Genomic DNA, 18,910 nt, shown 5'->3' with positions numbered 1-18,910 from the left:
ATGCACAATTCCATAAGCCAGCTATCTTTGGTTATCCTCTACTAGATTTTTTCATGTCTCCTCATTTCCTCTGAACAAGCCAGTCAAGATGTGTTATTATCAAAGTATTCTGCAGTAGATTGACTTAGGACATAGACTGGAGGGAGGAAAGGGAGCATGGTAAGATGGAAGTGGAATTTATATAGTTGCTAAAGGATAATTACCTGAAACAACATGTTGTAGAGGGAACCAGGGGTTTGTGAGTTCTGGATTTGGGAATAGCATCAGAAGATATATCCATAACCAAGGTAAACACTCTGCTTCTGACTGGGAAGATTGACCTTGCAGTCTTATTCTGTGAAGTTACTAAACTTGATGCCAAATTCCTTCATAATGTTTTCATTTTTAATGATTCTGCCAGTGATGCCATCTGCTCAGGCCCCTAATTTTTCTTAGAACTGTTATATTTGTGGTCTCTAATCTTTGATCAAGTGCTTTATTTCTAACCCAACTCTCAGACCCAATAGTTAAAAACCAGTTTGAACACTGTCTTGTATACTGCTAATTTAGCATTTTGTTGTTTAGTGTATTCCATTTCTCTCTTACTCCATATTTCAGCTGGGGGATGTGTACATTAATCAACAGATTGCTTACTTCTGGCCAAGTACTACTTCAGTAGAATGCTGTCTTAGAAACAACTGGTAACTGATCAGTAGGTGGACTGGTTGACAAAGTGAATAGTGTCTCTGTACTCTGATCTATAGGTCATAAGTTCAAACTCCTTGTGGCATGGATATCTGTCAATGTATTTGCATAATACATGATTTGCAGTGCCTGGTGTAATATCATTGGCCTTTTAGAGACCTGAGACAGCTTTGAAAAGTTTCATTTTTAGTTTTTAGAGTAGGATTTCTGGATTATCTAATCTTTAATCAACCCATGGTTCTACATGAGTTATAGCTTTACAACTTTTCATGGATGAGATTCATAAAGAAGTTTTGGACAATATCTAGAACAATAATTCCTGTTTTCTTCAAGCAACACTGAAGTATACAACAGGCTGTTTGCTAAAGAAGAAATGATAGCTGTTTTGTTTAAATGTTGCCCAACTGCTGCTAGACCAGACAATATTTATTATGAAATGAACAAACATCTGTCACCAACTACCAGTGATCAATTATTGCACCTGTTCAAATTTTCTCTGAGATCGTTTTTCTGGACACCTGGCAAAAGGCTGTTATTATTGCCTTTCCTAAGCTAGGGAAGTACCTGAAATCACTAATAGACTATTGATGAATTGCTCTGACAAGATGCTTATGCAATATTCTGGAAAAAATAGTGGTTAACTCTCATCTTCTATGGTTTCTGGAGAGAAACAGTCTTTTTTTCCCAGAACACAGTCCTGCTTCCACAAATATCATTCTATAAAAGATTCTCTAAGTTAGACAAGTTAGAAGCTCATGTTAGAAAAGCATCTGTAAGATGCTTTTCTAACATGAGCATTTAGTATTGGTTTTCTTTGATATTGAAAAAGCACATAACACTGGAGATTTGAAATGCTGCAAGACCTATGCATTTTTTCTCTCCAACCAAATCTTCCAGGTTTAAGTGGAAACTGCTCTCTCCATATACTCAGGAGGAGGAAGTTGCACATGTCCCAAGTGTCACACTTTTTTTGATCAAGGCTAACTCTGTATCTGAACAACTTCCTCCAACTGTAAGCGATCTCCTCCATGTGAATGACTTTACCATCTTCTGTCATTCATGCAATATGATAGTAATAGAAAGACATCTCCATTGATCATTTTTAAAATGGGTGCTTACAAATGGGTTAGGTTTTCACAGCAAAAGAAGTTCATGTGCATTTTTGACACAGAAGTGGAGCAGCTAGGACAGCCTTTAATCCCAGCTGCATCAGGAGTCAAGTTCTTGGAGCTCATATTTGACATGAAGCTCAGTTTCTTCCTTCACATAGCCCAGCTGTTAGAATAAGTGCCATAAAACAATGAACATCCTTTGCACTTTATCTTCTACATCATCATCTTGTGGGTGCTGACAGATGTTCATTGCTTCCAGTTTACAGGGCACTGATTAGATCAAAATATGATTATGTTTTGATCTAATCAAAATATAATCATGTTTTGGTTCCAAGTTTATGCTTCTGCTAGAGAGAGGGAGAGTGCCTTATGATGGCTGCTATCAAGCCATAAGAATTGTAACTGCAGCATTTCAAATTTCACCGACACCTAGTCTGTATGTCGAGGCAAATGAATCACCTCTGTTGCTTCGATGTCAACAGCTGTCTCTATGAAAATAAAATCTCTGTCAGCAGTGAACATCCTTTGCGTCCTATCTTTCACCTGTTTGAGTGCTAACAGATGTTCCAGACCATCCCATGTGGCAACTATTTTTTACCCACAACTGCAGAATGGTACAAAATCAGATACTCTGATTTTGTGCCTGTTGACACTGATAGTTCAAAATCAGAGGCTCTTTTGCTGTTTACCCAGACAGTGGATCTCACTAGAATGTAACAGCTTTACAGCTGAGCTGTATTTCATAGAGCTTTCATTTTTTTACATAAGATTGCATTGCATTGCTATCAAAGGTGCATAATATATTCAGATTCACAAAGTTTTCTATAGGCAATAAGATGTGCAGAGCTGCAGAAACATACAGTGCTCGCTACCATCCAGCATCCTCTCTCAGTTATGGAAGCTGCACTTAGATGTATGCTTCTGTTGGATTCCCTAGCCACATTGAGACGAAAGGGAAACAAGGCTGCAGATACTGCAGCTAGATTAGCTTGCATCTCAAGTTTCCACAATCTGCTTGTCCCATATATAATTACTGGTAGATCATCAGACTTTTCTCAAGGATTTAGGCCTAGAGTGGCCTTAGAAGCCATCGTTGAATCTCTTTAGCAGATATCCTAGTTTTCTTTTTTCTAATGGTTTGTAATTTAAAACTTGTTTTGGTAATCTTTCTGTTTTCATTCTTTTAACGTATTCCATCCATTTATATATATTTTTTATTTTTTTCTATTACTGATTCCTGGTTAAATTCTGTCATAATTTCTTCATTTCTTTTGTGATTAAATAGAGTATACTGTGCAGTTTTTCTGATAAACTTCATTTCGACTGTTATTAATCTTTGTCTTTTTGTTTATTGTCCAGATTTCACTTCAATACAATAGGACTGGTCGGGCTAATGTATTGTATACTTTTAGTCTGGTTTGTTTTTGAACTAGGTTAGGTTTAAATATAAAATTAATTACACCTGTTATTTTTAAATATTTTGCAATTTTTAGGTTTATATCTTTTTCATTTTCATATGTAATCATACATCCTAGATAGTTATATGAATTCACCTGTTCTAAAATCTTGTTATCTATTACTGTTTTAGTTCTTACTGGATCTTGTCCTTTAAAGGCCATCGTTTTGTTTAGAAATTTAGAAATTCTTCTAATTTTAATTTGGTGTTTAATTTTATGCTTTCTTTAGTATCTGTACTTTAATGTTTCAAAATCTTATATACATTGGGTCTTATTTTATATAAATCATGTTCTAAATTCATTTCTTTTTCTTTTTCATATGTAATCATACATCCTAGATAGTTATATGAATTCACCTGTTCTAAAATCTTGTTATCTATTACTATTTTAGTTCTTACTGGATCTTGTCCTTTAAAGGCCATCATTTTGTTTAGAAATTTAGAAATTCTTCTAATTTTAATTTGGTGTTTAATTTTATGCTTTCTTTAGTATCTGTACTTAAATGTTTCAAAATCTTATATACATTGGGTCTTATTTTATATAAATCATGTTCTAAATTAGAAACAAATTTGTTGATTTTTCTGTTGATATTATCATTCCATAATCTTTTTGTCTGTCTCATTTTAAAATTAAAATATCTTTCTGTAAGTTATCTTCAGAATTTGTAATTATTATTTGGTCATCAGCAAAAAGGAAAGTGTTTAAGTTCACAATAGGAGAAAGATTAATACTTTGATGGAAATTTTTATTTCATTTTATTATTATTATTATTTCATTTAGATAAATATTTAAAAAGAGTTGCTGAAAGAGGATATCCCTGTTGGATTCCTTGGTTTATCTATCTCGTACATGATAGTTCATAATTTAATCTTATTTGTATTTGATTATTAACTTTTTCAAATGTTTTTTTTCAAAGTCAATAAATCTAACATGTGTTTCTAAATTGTATTATCTTCTTTTCTCTATTATTAATTTTAGGCAAAAGGCTGGGTCTATACATGATTGTCCTTTTATAAATCCATTCTGTACTTCTAAAATGATGTTTTCAGAATATTTTATTAGTTTATTTAAAATTCTGCTATATATTTTGTAACAGGAATTTAGAATACTTATACCTCTATAATTTTAAGGTCATCTCTACTACCTTTTTTTTAAAATATAGGGATCACAATTGCTTTTTTCCATTTTATTGGTGGGTTACTTGTTGAATAGATTTATTTAAAATAATAGGAGTCTTTCTTTGAACCTTATTCCTGCATATTTATGTAATTCTGAACCTAACTTATCTTCTCCAGGTGATTTTCCATTTCTTGTTTCTTTCAGGTTGATTTCTAATTTTTCTTTAGTTATTTTGTTTTCATTTTCATTAAATGTTTGCCAGTTATCTTTTTTAAAATATTTATCTGTCCACAATTCTGTTTAATTTCAATTCTTCTAATTCTAAAAATTCTTCTAATTTCAATTTGGTGTTCAATTTTACACTTTCTTTAGTATCTGTACGTAAATGTTTCAAAATCTTGTATACATTGGGTCTTATTTTATATAAATCATGTTCTAAATTAGAAACAAATTTGTTCCATGATTCTCTGTCTTTTTCTGCCTTCTCTTTTAGCTATGGCTCTTATTTTTTTATATTCTATTTAATTTTCTAATCTTTTACTGCTTAACCATTTATGATATGCTTCTTTTTTTCATTTTGATTATTTCTTTGATTGTATCATCCCATATCTTCAGTTTTTTCCCTTTTATTGAATTTTTTGGTCTTTCCTAAGCTTTCATTTGCTGCTGTATTTAGTATTATTTTTATATTAAGCCATTTTATTTCTCTTTCTTCATTTCATTTTAGTTTCTCTAAATATTGATTAATTCTTTTATGTCATTTAATGATCTAGTTTTATAAACAAATGTTTTAAATTTTCTTTTAAGTTCTTGTTATGTGTAGCCATTTAGGTGGTAATCTTAATTTTATTTTAACGGGGAAGTGGTCACTACTTATTTCATATCCTTTGTGAATTCTAACATCTAAAGAAAACTTTTATGTCTTTTCATTTAAGATAAAGTAATCTAATACTGATTTCCATCCTTTTGCTACTCAAGTATATTTATGTATGTCTTTATGCTTATAGAAAGAATTCATTATTTTAAGGTTATTATAAACTACAAAGTCGATCAATTTTTTACCATTCCTGTTTAGAGTATATCTTATATGTCTATCTTCTAAGGCACTTTTTACTGTATCAATCCACCTATATCTTGGTCTTCCTCTGGGTCGTTTTCCTGCCAACCTGGCAGAGAACACTTGTTTTGCTAATCTTTCCTCTCCCATTCTGTTTAAGTGACCATACCACCTGAGATTACTATGCTAACACATTACACATTCCTGGATACTAACAATATTAAGTTCTTCTCTTCCTTCTTCTGGGGCACATAAACCAATTATTGTTAAATAACCTCTATCTATTTTTATTCTAGCTTTTATTATTCGTTCATTCGATAATTTATAATATTTTAACTGTTTTGAAAGGGAATTATGACTCCATATCATAACACTTGCTTATGCTCTTTGGTCTGTGTCAACTTCACTGTATTACATTAAAAGTTTCAGTTCTCATGGTCCCTTTTAATTTCTTTTTTGTTTCAGTGATTACTGTTATTTGAAAATTTCTTTCATTTAATAGTTGGTCTAATTCTATTTCTTTATATGCAATTCCTCTTACCTGCCAGTTTGCCCTATATATTATATTTTGTTGTTTCCATTTTCGATTTACCTTTTCCATTCCTGGGTCGTTTTCCATAGATTCATTTTGATTACCTTCTCTGTTGGCTTAAAAGTAGTTAATGTTCTCCATGTCAGGTGACTAGCTTGGTGATAAATTAAAGATGCCAAGAAATTATATTCTTGGTTTAATCCTTTATCCAAAAAATATTGTGCTTGAAGTAACTTCACGACTCTGCAACTCGTATATAGAGGCTAATGATTTCACAACACTTGCCTTGGTATCCCATAATGCAAAGCACATATCCTTACAGATATGTCTAATGCTTTGCATTATGGGAGGGGTCAGTACCCATACTGGCGTGCTTTGCATTATGGATACTAAAGCAAGTGATGTGAAGTCATTAGCCTCTATATACGAGTTACCCGGTGGTGAAGTTACTTCACATGCAAACTTTGTTTGCTTACACTTGGATAAAGGATGCAATCAAGAAAATAATTTCTTTGTATCTTTAATTTATAGTATAACCACAGTATTTTAGTAATAAGGTGTATGACACCTTTTGGCAACTTGTATGTAGAAATATGACTTGTGCATTCAACCTTGGTATCACTTCTTGGTCTGCCTCCCACTGATGAGACCTCAATAAAGTTTAAAAAAGCAGTATGGGTAGTGACCCTTCCCATAATGCATAGTGTTATACATTTCCGTAAAGATATTTTCTTTGCATTATGGGATACTAAGGCAAGTGATGAAGTCATTAGCCTCTATATACGAGTTGACCAGTTGTGAAGTGACTTCATGTGCAATCTTTGTTTGCTTACACTTGGATGAAGGATTAAATCAAGAATATACTTTCTTGGCATCTTTAATTTATTTTCTGTTTCACAATTTTCCTTTACCTCTTTTCAAGTGTGGTTGCATAAATCTTACCTGGAACACTTATGGAATTTTCTCTGTGATTCCATTCGGTTTTCTCTTTTTATAAATAGGACCTATGAGGGCTCTACTCCAATCATCCAGAATTTGACCAGGCCTGCTGAATTATGCAGTGCAGCTATATAAAACTTTAATACTTCCATATTTAAGTATTTCTGGTCAGATATCAACTGCTCTAGCTACCCTTTTCACATTTCAGGTTTCTGATGTCCTTTTCTACTTCAAGCATTGATATGTATTCCTGATTGCATTTCTCTTGAATATTTCTCATTGCTTATCTCATTTAATCTTTGAAATTTAATAATCTCTGAGAGTAATTACTCCAGACATGATTCCATTTACAGTACTCTTCTGTTTTGAAACTTTTTCATTAGCCTCCAGAACATTTTAAGCACCTTCGCGATAATTGTCTTCTCTACTCTTTCCAGTTTTTCCATGACTTTTGTTTAGTTACTTTTGCACATACCTTAGTTCTCTCTTTTTTTTTTTTTGTATTCTCTGAGGATATCTGTTGACTTACTTGCTGGGAACCCTGGTCTGTCCCTTTAACTGATCCACCACAAAGTTCAAATTTTTCTATCCTTGCAGACAACTTCACCTCACGTTTCCTGAGCTGAATGAATTAACATTTTCTTTCTTCAGAGTTTGTTTCTTGTTCTCAAATGGTTTCACTTTTGTCCTTGAATCACCTTTAAATTTGCGTGACGTGAATTATTTTTAAAACTTTCTTACATGTTTTTCTTTTCAATATGATATTCATTTTGTCTACTTAAAACTAAGTGGTAAACACTTCTTCTTTTAAATTTCCTGTATCCTCTTGTATTCTGAACCAGCGTGAAGATACTACTGTCATTGATAATATAGTCAATAAGACTGTTCTTTTCTTGTGGCTTCTGGAATTTGGATTCATCTTTATGTTGGAAGATGATATTAGTGTGACTAGTTCATCTCCTAAACAGAAATCACTCAGACATTTACCATTATTATTAGCTTTTCTCATTTTCACAAAATTTCCCAAAACATTACTTAATTTGGGATTCATTTCCTACTTTGCTGTTTAGATGTCCAATAAGGACCAACTTTTGTATTTTCTTCATGTCACCTGCCTTCTCTAATGATGCAAAAATTCCTCTATTCTTCCTTAGTAGAACCTTCCACAGACCATATGCACAATTAAGTTTCATTGTGCATATTTGCCATTTTGAACTTTTTTCTGAACATTACTCTGCTTGAAGACTGCCAATCAGTTATTTTATCTGTGTTTTTAGTATTGACTGCTGTTGCTATGCCATATTTTTCCCTGATCACTATTTCCCTAATATAACATTTTATGTTATTTAGCAGACTCTCACTCTTTGTCTCTGTAACACTGCTTATGTCCACATGGCACTTTTTAAATTCTTCTGTCAGTTTAACTTCTTTTCTGTTGATATTGTTATGTTGATGGTGCCTTTACTTAATTTTGCTGATGTTGACTTAATTCCATTAGCTGACTTTTCACTGTTTGTCCTGTTCCCTGACGAATTTATGTTAGAGGCTTAATGGAGTGAAACAGCACTGAGAGAGTATTAAATCTAATATTTCATTCTTCCAATATTTCATCTCAGTCACTGAGGCATCATTAGGGAGTATAATAAGACTGGTAACACACACACACACACACACACACACACACACACACACACACACACACACACACACACACACACACACACACACACACACACACACACAGGCAACACAAAAGTAAGTGAAACACTTGGACAAAAGACTAGTCCTAACTAGGTACTGTGGGGGCACCTGTTGAAAGTCTAGGATGTAAACTGGGATCTCAAAGTATTAGTGCTTCCCATATTTTGGGAAGTTTAAAGCAATTATATTTATTTAAATCAGGCTGATTTCTGAGAGCAGCTGCAGATTCCAAAAATAGTCTTTCGATTCTAAATTTAGTGTAGTGGAGCATGGTGGTCTTTTTCCTGTTGATTCTTTTCCAGTAAATCTGCAAGTAGACCATGACTATGGTCTATCTGCAGATGTATTTTTTGAGTTCTTTTATGTGGATGTTTTCTGATCTTCCTGTCTGCCCATATTAGGCTGACTTGCAGGAACAGGCATAGAGGGAGGAGCGAACAGATCTTTAGTAAAACATCTAATATAGTTATAAGCAGTGGTGTGTTGGGACCGGCTCATGCAAGCCGGTTGTTAAAAATTTTTCAAATGTAGCAAGCCGGTTGTTAATGTTTTTAAGTCGGGCGAGCCGGTTATTAAAATTCTTTATGAAAGGATAGATGATGAATAGTGGTATATATTTTTTCTCATAAATATTTTGAAATTGTATAATAAACACTTACATTTATTATTATTGTTATTATTATTATTATTATCAGAAATAAATGCATAAAGGAGAATTCACAAAACACAAACTCAATTTTCGAATGGGAATTTGGAAACAATTTTATTTACTAAACGATGTTCATTAAAACACAAACACGTTATCAAAACTCCTGAACTAGGTATTTGAATAAACAATAATCCCTTATTTTTTCGCGAATTTCCAAGAACTTGCAACATTAAGTTTTTGGAAATGCAACATTGTTGCACTATCGATAAATACAAAAATTCATCGCGATGGCTACAGTCTCTGGTCATTTGATCGACTACAAGTGGTAATATTCGTGTTACATTTTTTTTGTTCAGGATTTCATTTGATAATAGGTAAGTTGTAGTTAATATAGGAACATTTTCTTTAATATGTGTTTTTATTTCGGTTTTTCTTTTTTTTTTTTTTAATAATTAAAATAATTTTAATCAGGGTTAGAGTTTTGCGGTCAAAAAAGCAGATAGCCGTTAGTTGAAAAAATGAAATAGAACGAAACTTCTTAAACATTAAAAGGACAAAATTTGAAGAAGCAGAAACAAAGACATCTGAAGATACAATAGAACTTTGTGAAGAATCAAATTTTTCATAAAGCGAGCTGGTTGTTAAACATAAATCGAGCCGGTTGTTAAAAATTTACCAACACACCCCTGGTTATAAGGGTATCAAACTTTCAATGGGGCCAGAAAGCCATGCAGAGATTGTATTTCTTTAAGATTTTGGTTATTTTTTTCTGGAGCACCTTGGACATAGGGTATGATGATAGCATTACTAAAATCTTTCTGAAGAGGTCAAGGATTGGGGAATTGGGGAAAGGATTGATTATTTTTTTTGATACTTTTTTTGTCCAAGGCAACCCAATGTTCTCTTGGTGTGGCCTGTTTTCACAAAAGAGGTTCTGACACTTGCAGCAAGCATTCCCACTGCAAAAAAATATTGTCCTAGTTGGGGGGAAACACTAACTAGAACACTAGGTGGTAGATGACTTCATCACCTGGTGAAACTTAACCATCCTGCTTATTGGGGGGGGGTGAAGTGGGAAACTATGTTTGGCCTCCAGAGCAAGGGTTCTGGCCTCCATCCTTCCTCTTTTTTCTCCATCTAATGTGATACTCTTCAAGGGCATGCCTTGACATACTTAGAGACCGTCCTCCATTAGACCATCCTCTATTTTGAGTGTACATCAGTGAAAATGGTGGTAACACAAGCTGGTCACCAGTATATAGAGGCAAAAACCAGTCTGTAATGAGTCAGGAGGCTTCCGGTCAACTAGCACATAATCCTGCTGCCACATACTCTGCTGGTTTGTGCCTGGTTGAGGGTGTCCAAGTAGTGGTATTTGGGAGGCACTGTCGAGGCCACAGAATTTCAAGGAGACTGGTTGCTCTCTTGCTGTATGGGTGTTATGTTCACGAGTCTATCTCTGCCACTACATGTCCCCACTTTTTACTTTCATGTAATAATAAAACAAAAATGAAACACAAACAATGACAATGACACCGTGAACAAAATCTCCCTCAACAACTAGTTCATCCAAACACAATATTCCAAACTTAGCACGATCTCTGCCCAAAAAAAAAAAAAAAAAAAATCATTTCCGCACTCACTTTACAACATTTGCTGCATAAATTCCAACATAAACAACATTCATCACCACTTACACATATCCAAACCAGACCTTCTCTCAACAGAAACTCAAATTGCTGCTACATCTACCACAGTTTACCTTCCATGCCCAAATTATTCTCTTCATGATTCTGCCACAAAGTTGGCACCTGTGCCTTTGTATGTTTGACATCACCTGCCAAAGAATGCCAAATTTAGAATCCTCTGCTTTTCACCTCCTCTGGCTGAAGGTTTCCTTGTTCCAGTAACATTCATCTGCTATATTTACTGGTCTCCAAACTATGAACGCCACAAAGACCTCTTCACCTTTCACCCAATGAAACTTGATCGGCTACAATCCAGCTATCCAAATGGTAAAGTCATCGTGCTAGGTGACCTAAATGTTCACAATCTGACTGGCTCTCCTTTTTCAACACTACCTATCGAGCTGGAAGTGATGCAGAAGTTTTTGCTATAAGCAATGATTGAATGCAAGTCATGCAGCTCCCTACCCAGATTCCAGATAATTCCCTTCACTTTCCCAATACCTTGGTCTTTTTTAAACTAGTTCTTCTTCCAGATACACTGTAGAGATTACATCTCCTCTTGGCAACTCAGACCACAATCTTGTGCAAGTTTTCAGTCTCACAGAATGTTCCTCCCCTGATCACACCCAACCTCATGTCCTCCAGCACCACAAAAGTACAAAGTGGGATGATCTCTGGAACTGCTAATACTTTTCTTTCCCATGGCATGACTATCACATCTGCTCTTTTGACCCAGACACTTGCACTGAGTGAGTCACAGAAATCAGTGCATGAAGTCCCTCATTCCATCTAAAATTTCCATCCACTTTCCACACTCTGGTTCAACAGGTGATGTATGGAAGCAGTCTAAGGGAAAAAACTCAGCTTATTGCAGGTGACTTTCATCAAGAACCCATCCTTCATACTAATCCTATGTGGAAGCACACAATAAATGTAAATCAGCTATCACCGAATCCAAATCCAACTTCATAAAGGCCAATAGCAGAAACTCATCTCTTGTCCAAATGGTTGCCATTCCTTCTGGTCCTTTGCAAAAGCCATTAAACACAACTTCTGCTTATCTCTGCTCCCACTGTTACAGCACCCAAAGAAAAAACCGACCTCCTAGTATCACTCTTTTCCTCTAACTCCTGCATAGACAACAATGGCAAATAACCTGCTTCCATACCAACAACTGAGCATCATATGCCTCCTGTTGCCTTTTGGCAGAAAGACATAAGAAGAACATTAGACTACCCGAACACTACAAAGTCGTCTAGTCCTGATGGCCTTTCTCTCTCTCTCCCCCCCCCCCTCTCTCTCTCTCCCATTCCTATTATACTCAAACATTGTACTCCAGAACTAACACCTGTCCTCTATTGTCTCTTCTATCTTTTCTACCTCAATAAAAAACAAAGATAAACCAGATTACAATAAAACTATAACCATTCCTTACATTAAAGGGACATCAGATAAAATAAACAGAAATACAACCTCAAAGCCACCTTTAAACCTCCTGCAAAATTAAAAAGCTTACTCCCACTCCCTCTGCTGGCCCACCCTGGAGTATACCAGATTTATTGCACCTGTAATCTACCATATATAGGGGAAACAGGACGCACAATTCCTATCAGACAAAATGAACATAAACGACACATTAAATATAATAACTGTGGTGAAGCTGGCCTTTTTGATCATGCCCTGAACACTTTACATGGAATTGACTGGAAAAGCACCAGTTGTTTACATCATACCAAAACATGGTATGAACGTAAATTTAAGAAAGCCCGTGAGATTCTTATTTTATCCCCTTAATCTGAACAATAACGATGGTCTAAAAATCCCAAGCATATCGAAGGCACATATTCTGCCCATGGAACCTTTTGCCCTAAGAGTTAACTATAAACAGGTCTGTAGATAATCCAGAATTTTAAATCTAATATAACAATTGTCATGTTAAATTAGGACATCATTGTTACTGTAAGAAAATTATCTATATGAAAGAATGTTTCTCTTATGTTATTTTAAATAGAATTTAGCTTTGATGTAGTTTCTAAGTAATTAACTAATTTTTTTTTATATTATATATATATATATATATATATATATACATGGTTGGTAGATTGACTACGTATGTTAGGATACAACTGATTGGAAATGATTCAGCTTCCCTTCCAGCTTGATCTGTGAAGTTGAAGTAAGGAAGCCAGTTTGTGTTATGGACATTATAGTCCCCAAGGAGGAAAATCTCACAATTTGGGTAATTAGTTTGTAAGAAATCAATTTTTAATGATAATTAGTAAAAAAGGGCAAGCAGGATTATCACAGTTAGGAGAGCAGTAAAGACAGCAAATGATTCCAAGTAAGATAGTCTTTGATAGGGAATATGAGATTTTACAAAAGCACATGTTATGCCCTTTTCTTGCAAAAATGAATTGTGTAGGATGTAGATAGGATAGTTGAGGTGGCCTGTGATCATGGAGGATACCAACTGAGGTTCTGTTAGGAAAAAGAGATCAGGTTTTGATGTCTAAGTGATAAAGTTTTGGTATTATTTAGGATGTGTTGGGACATATTTTTATTTGTTCCAATTTTTTTTTTTGTAATATTTTTCATATTTTAATTTTTTTTTTTGTTATTTTTTAATAGGAAATTTTTTTGTATCTGCAGTTAGAACTAGTATTTTAATGATTGACTTTCATGTGTAGGGTGGTTGATTTGATTTGGGAAACAGAGAGGGGACATGCAGCTGGGGGGGGGACTTAAAATACAACATAATCCTCTGGAACCTGTTGTGGATGAGAATCACTAGAAAAACAGTAGGATGGGGATGATGGTGAGAGAGTGAATGTCAGATTTAAGTTTGAATTGTTTCAGTGGTTGGCCTGTGTAGTTTTGTGGAAGTGATGTTTGCATCTATAGCACTAAGCTCCCTGAAAAAAGCCACTCTTAGGTCGAATCTAGTTGCTGACTAGAAGAACTTTTTCTCACCCTTTCTTTGACTGGTTCCTGAGTTGTTAGTGTCAGGCAAGCAGGTTTTTTTCTCCCAGAAACTAGGGCTTTTTGTTCTGTAAACTCAACCATAGAACCCACACTATCTCAGACCAATAATACACCTGTTAGGGTTAAGAACAATGAGATTGCTTCATTTGTCTGCATTTCTTCATTGGTTGCCATTTATAATTAATGATAGTTTTGTGCGCACTATCTCTGACCAGCTACCAGGGGAGATTGAACTGCCCACTCAGTCTCCAAAAGTGAGATAGTGTTAAAAATAGCCTTTCCTACTCCCTATAGGGAATGAAAGGCATTTGCAGATTTATTTATTTATTCATTTCAGCCACATTCATTTAATGGTTACATTAAATGAATGTGGTTGAACATTGTCATGATATGAAAGAACAAACACCTTTTATTTGAAGTCATCTACATTTACTCAAAACAGCATATTTCAATGTCTTTTGAGCATTTCCATGCATTTTACATTTCATTTTTATGCATTCACTTCATCATACAGTGCAAGAAATTTTCCATAAATCTCACTGGATTTTGATCCTTTCCTTTCTGACCATAAAAATCTGATGACAGCATCAGAATTTAGCAGTTGAAGCAGTCAGAATTCTAAGTTGACATTTTTACTCCTAATTGTGGCTTGTAATGTGTACTGTAATTGGAAAGACACATTCAGACTTTTAATTGCCTTAAGGAAAAAAAAAAGACATTTGTATGCATAAACTGCAGCTCTTTCAATGTTACTCCTGATAGTAATATGTGAAATGAGAATTTATACAGCATGCCAAAGAAAGGAAAACAAATAAAACTAAGAATATATTTAAAAAAAAAATTATTTTATTACATTTTTTCTTTAGGACAAAGAGATAAGAGCCATATTTCTGAGGACATTTGCACAAATGCTGCAAGGTTATCGTTCCTGTCTCACCATTATACGTATCCATCCCAAAACTTTTTTAACCTTCCACAAGGTGAGTTCATTCTATTTTCTCTTCATACACTACTTTACATTTCTTATGCTATATCCTGAAAGCAATAAAATTCTGGTATGTAGTGTATTTACTAATTAAAGCTGTGGATAATTACTTACGTTGTCTGAAGATGATGCAAAGTTAGCAATAAATTGTTTTTACTGTTCCAAAACCATGCTATCACATATGCTCTATAACAGGCAAGAAAGCAGAGTACAGTAAGGATCTCTATTTAAATTATGTAGATAACAAGAAAAGTTTATGATAAAAGTTCTAAAGAAAAAGCTGTTTACTGCACTTAGCAGCTTTTTAGTATTCTATTTGGAATAGCAAATGGGGAGTAACACATTAAAAATTGACTATAGTACTTGCATTAACTTATTTCCTGTAACAATACCTAAGTCATGGTCAAAGAGCCTTTTAATGTGATGGCTTTTTTTTTTAAAAGGAAATCATTATGGTAAACAAATAATTCCTTAACCTGGTATAGATACTGAGATGCTGATTATTATTAATGTTTTGGTTTAAAGGCAGAAATAAATGTCTAAGGATAATAACTTTAATTATATATAGCCAATAGTTTGCTTTGGTTCTCCAGTGCATCTTCAAGGCATGTATCTATATACAAAGATTAGATGCACTTGCACTTAGGCACATCAGCAGAAAGGCAAACAAAGACTCAGTTCAAAATCATCATCATCGTGTGACTGAAGGTTGAATGATCCCCCCCCCCCTATGTAAATAGACACACACGAACTTAGAAATGTAAGGTCACACCATTTTGAACTTGGTCTGTTGCATGTGTGCATATTTGCGTATCTCATATCTTCATACTTATGAAGATACCTTAGAAAGCAAAGCAAAATATCAGCTAATAATAACTTGTGAAAGTTAATTATTATTAACTTAGGTACAAGCAGAGAGATGAGTACCTTTAAAAAAAAATAAAGGTCCAAAGAATTATTTTTTTGGACCTACTAGTTATAGTGAGAAAGAATTCATTACACATTATTATCATCAAATTTCTGGTATGAACATTAAGGGGTATACAGAACATTACTGTCTTTCAACAATTTTCTGCTGAATTAACCTGTTATTTGCCTGAATCCCAGTATTGTTAGATCTTATATAGATCTTATATATCACTATTTTAAGGCATTAGCCCAACTTGCTTTTGCTTACCTTTTCTCTTTCATTCTCTTTAATTGACCCTCTCTTTTTTCAGGATGATTGCTCTGCAACAAATTACTAAATGCTAACAATGTCAAATTCCTTCAGAGCGTCTCATTTTTATTATCATTCTGCTATATGTTCACTCCCCTAATTTTTCTCAGAACTCTCATATCTGAACGACTTTTAAAACTTCAATTTCTAACTCAACTTTCTCAGATTCATAAGTTAAAATTGTACGAATCCTGCCAGTTTAGTGTTTTGACCCATTTAAATATTATTCCATATAAATTCCTTCAACCATACTTTTAAAAAGTGTGCCTAAATAGTCAAAATATTTTTCTTACTTCCTATAGAGCAAGAAAAGATATTTCTCTATTCCATTCAGGATGCAGTTGATATTTTTCACGTGACTACCCATTTTCATAATTTTTTGTATTTTATGATTTTCATGCCAAATTTGTTACATCAGTTATTCAGTTTAGTTAAGGAATCCTGATAACTTGTAGTGGAATTTATTTAAGGCCATAACATGATCTTTATATAAATTGTTGAGATTTGCCACCTTTCTTCATAATATGATCCATGTAGATGATGAATAGCAGTGAAGATGTGGGCTTTCATGTATTACCTATTTTTACATTAAACTATCTTCTGTATCTCCTTCAATTCTAACTTAAAAGTTAAATATAGAGTTGAAGAGTAGATGCCCTCCCTCGATGAGTCTTTGGAATCCCTGGAGGTGTCATGTAATAATAATATAATTCCATTTACACAGTATGATTATAGCATTTTTGTAAGCTTTGTTGTATGCATTTTAGATCTATAAAATGTAAATACAGATCCTTGTTATGTTCCCATTGTCCACTATGTCTTAAACTGAAAATCGTATTTCGAAATCCTTCATTTGACCTGAACTTAGGTTGTTCCTATCAGAGTTTCTCTTCCACCACTTTTCTTAGTTTATTCTCAAGTATGCTTGCATAAATCTTACCTGGAACACTCAGTAGGGAATTCCTCGGTAATTCTCACATTCAGCCCCCCCATATTTTATTATTATAGATGAAATACTATTTGAGTTCTGCTCCAGAATTTCACCTTCTGAATTATGCTAAGATAAGTCATAAAACTTATCTTAGTATTTTTGGTCATGTATTATCTACTCCAGCTACTTTACATTTCTTTTTTTTTTTTTTTTTTTGCATGTTAACTACTTTCTAGTTAAACTTACTCTAGATTAATTCTTCTTTAAGCATAATTTTTCGAAGTTGAACAATTTTTGCAATGCAATAATATGCAGTCTGCAAGGAGTCAAAAAATATGAAATTAAGAATTATCTACACGTTTGCACAAGAAAAGTATATTTAATATACTGCCAAATATTTCACTTTGAAAATAACAAACTATCATCAGTGGCTTGACAGAAAACAGTTTTTTGCAAGGTAGAATACAAACAGTTGATCATTCAAAATTAGCCCAAACTGCATGATGTTATTACATTGTTAGTCACGATATCATTTCACTGAAGAAAGGTAAACATTAGAGTGCAGAATAAATTACATCTATAAATTTACAATGTCATACAAAAAACTTAATTTATAAAATCATACTAAAGCTATCATTAGATGGATATAGTATCTAGAAGGTCTTAATTAAAATAATAATAATAATGTGTTATTTATTTGGATCAAACTTTCCCATATTTTTGACAAGGATAGTGCAGGCATTCCAATTCAAGTTACGGTGGTGAAGTCATCTTTCTTACTTTGGACAAACCGGACGCTCTATTGTAAGAGAATACAAGAACATCAATCTTATATTCTTCACAACAAATCCGATAAGTCTGGATTGGCGCAACACAGAATAAAGACAAACCACAACATTCTCTGGTCCAAAACTTGCCTTGTACACAGATGTTGATATAAATTCGAATGCACATCCTTCCCTTGCATTTTCTTATGCCATGGTCCATCTCCTAGCTCTTTCCTGGGTTTGTTGTAATCACCAGCTTTGTTGTTCCACATATTACCCCTTTCAATTGAAAATTTTTTAACCACTTATCAGCCAAGATTGCATATGATTACTCTTTTCCTAACCAAAGGCAAAGTGATTACCTTGGTTATTGACATAATCTGTGATGTTTTACTGTTTTAGATATTTGTCTTAGTAGCTGCATAAATTCTATTTCCTTTCTTCTACATGCTCTTTTTTTCTTCCATTCTGTACCCATAGTTGAGGTCAGTAAGAAGTGCCTTAGAAGATGGAAATATAAGTTCTTGATAATATTAGAGTCTTTTCAGATAACAGATTAATTTGGACAGTAATAGGAAGTTAGCAATATTTATAAAAATAAATATGAATAAGTTAGTGATAATGTAATTTTTTCATGTAGTACTATCATAGTACACTCACTTGAGAGTACATGTCAGAAATTTGATTATGATGATTTTATTTTAATATAATTAACTAATTAAGTTTTTTGTTGAGTACTATAAAAGCTCAGCTCTATTTATTCAGAATTTAACTGTCTGACCAGGCCTTCTTGAACTATGCATCATTATTACGGTAAAATTTTTATACCTTCATATTTGCATATATCCGTTCATATTTACTGACACTAAAAGAAATTTTCATACCTCCCTTTCTACATTTTATGCTTTTGATGCTTTTTTTACTTGATGTATTGATATATCCTCCTTATTGTTTTCCTCTTGAATATTTAATACCATCTTGTTATGTCACTGCTTATTTCATTTAACAGTCAAGTAATTACTAAAGATATCCAGAACGTTCACTTGTACAGAGGTGGCAGGATTTTCCCTCAAACTTTATTTATTTTT

At 33.6% G+C, this 18,910-nt stretch overlaps 1 protein-coding gene across 1 annotated transcript in view; it reads left to right on the top strand.

Moving 5' to 3' along the window:
- Positions 1–18,910, top strand: part of Sbf (SET domain binding factor) — a 631,948-nt gene that overhangs the window by 88,780 nt on the left and 524,258 nt on the right. Inside the window, 1 exon segment of the mRNA XM_090414822.1 lies at positions 14,787–14,900. Within this exon segment, the coding sequence (XP_090270948.1) occupies positions 14,787–14,900 (114 nt within the window).

This window comes from Typopeltis vanoorti, chromosome 25 (assembly GCF_054136105.1).
Source record: "Typopeltis vanoorti isolate ZY-2024b chromosome 25, IOZ_Tvanoo_1.0, whole genome shotgun sequence".
Taxonomy (NCBI): Eukaryota; Metazoa; Arthropoda; class Arachnida; order Uropygi; family Thelyphonidae; genus Typopeltis; species Typopeltis vanoorti.
Note: the sequence above shows the minus strand (reverse complement) of the source record. Positions and strands in the feature narration are given on the sequence as shown.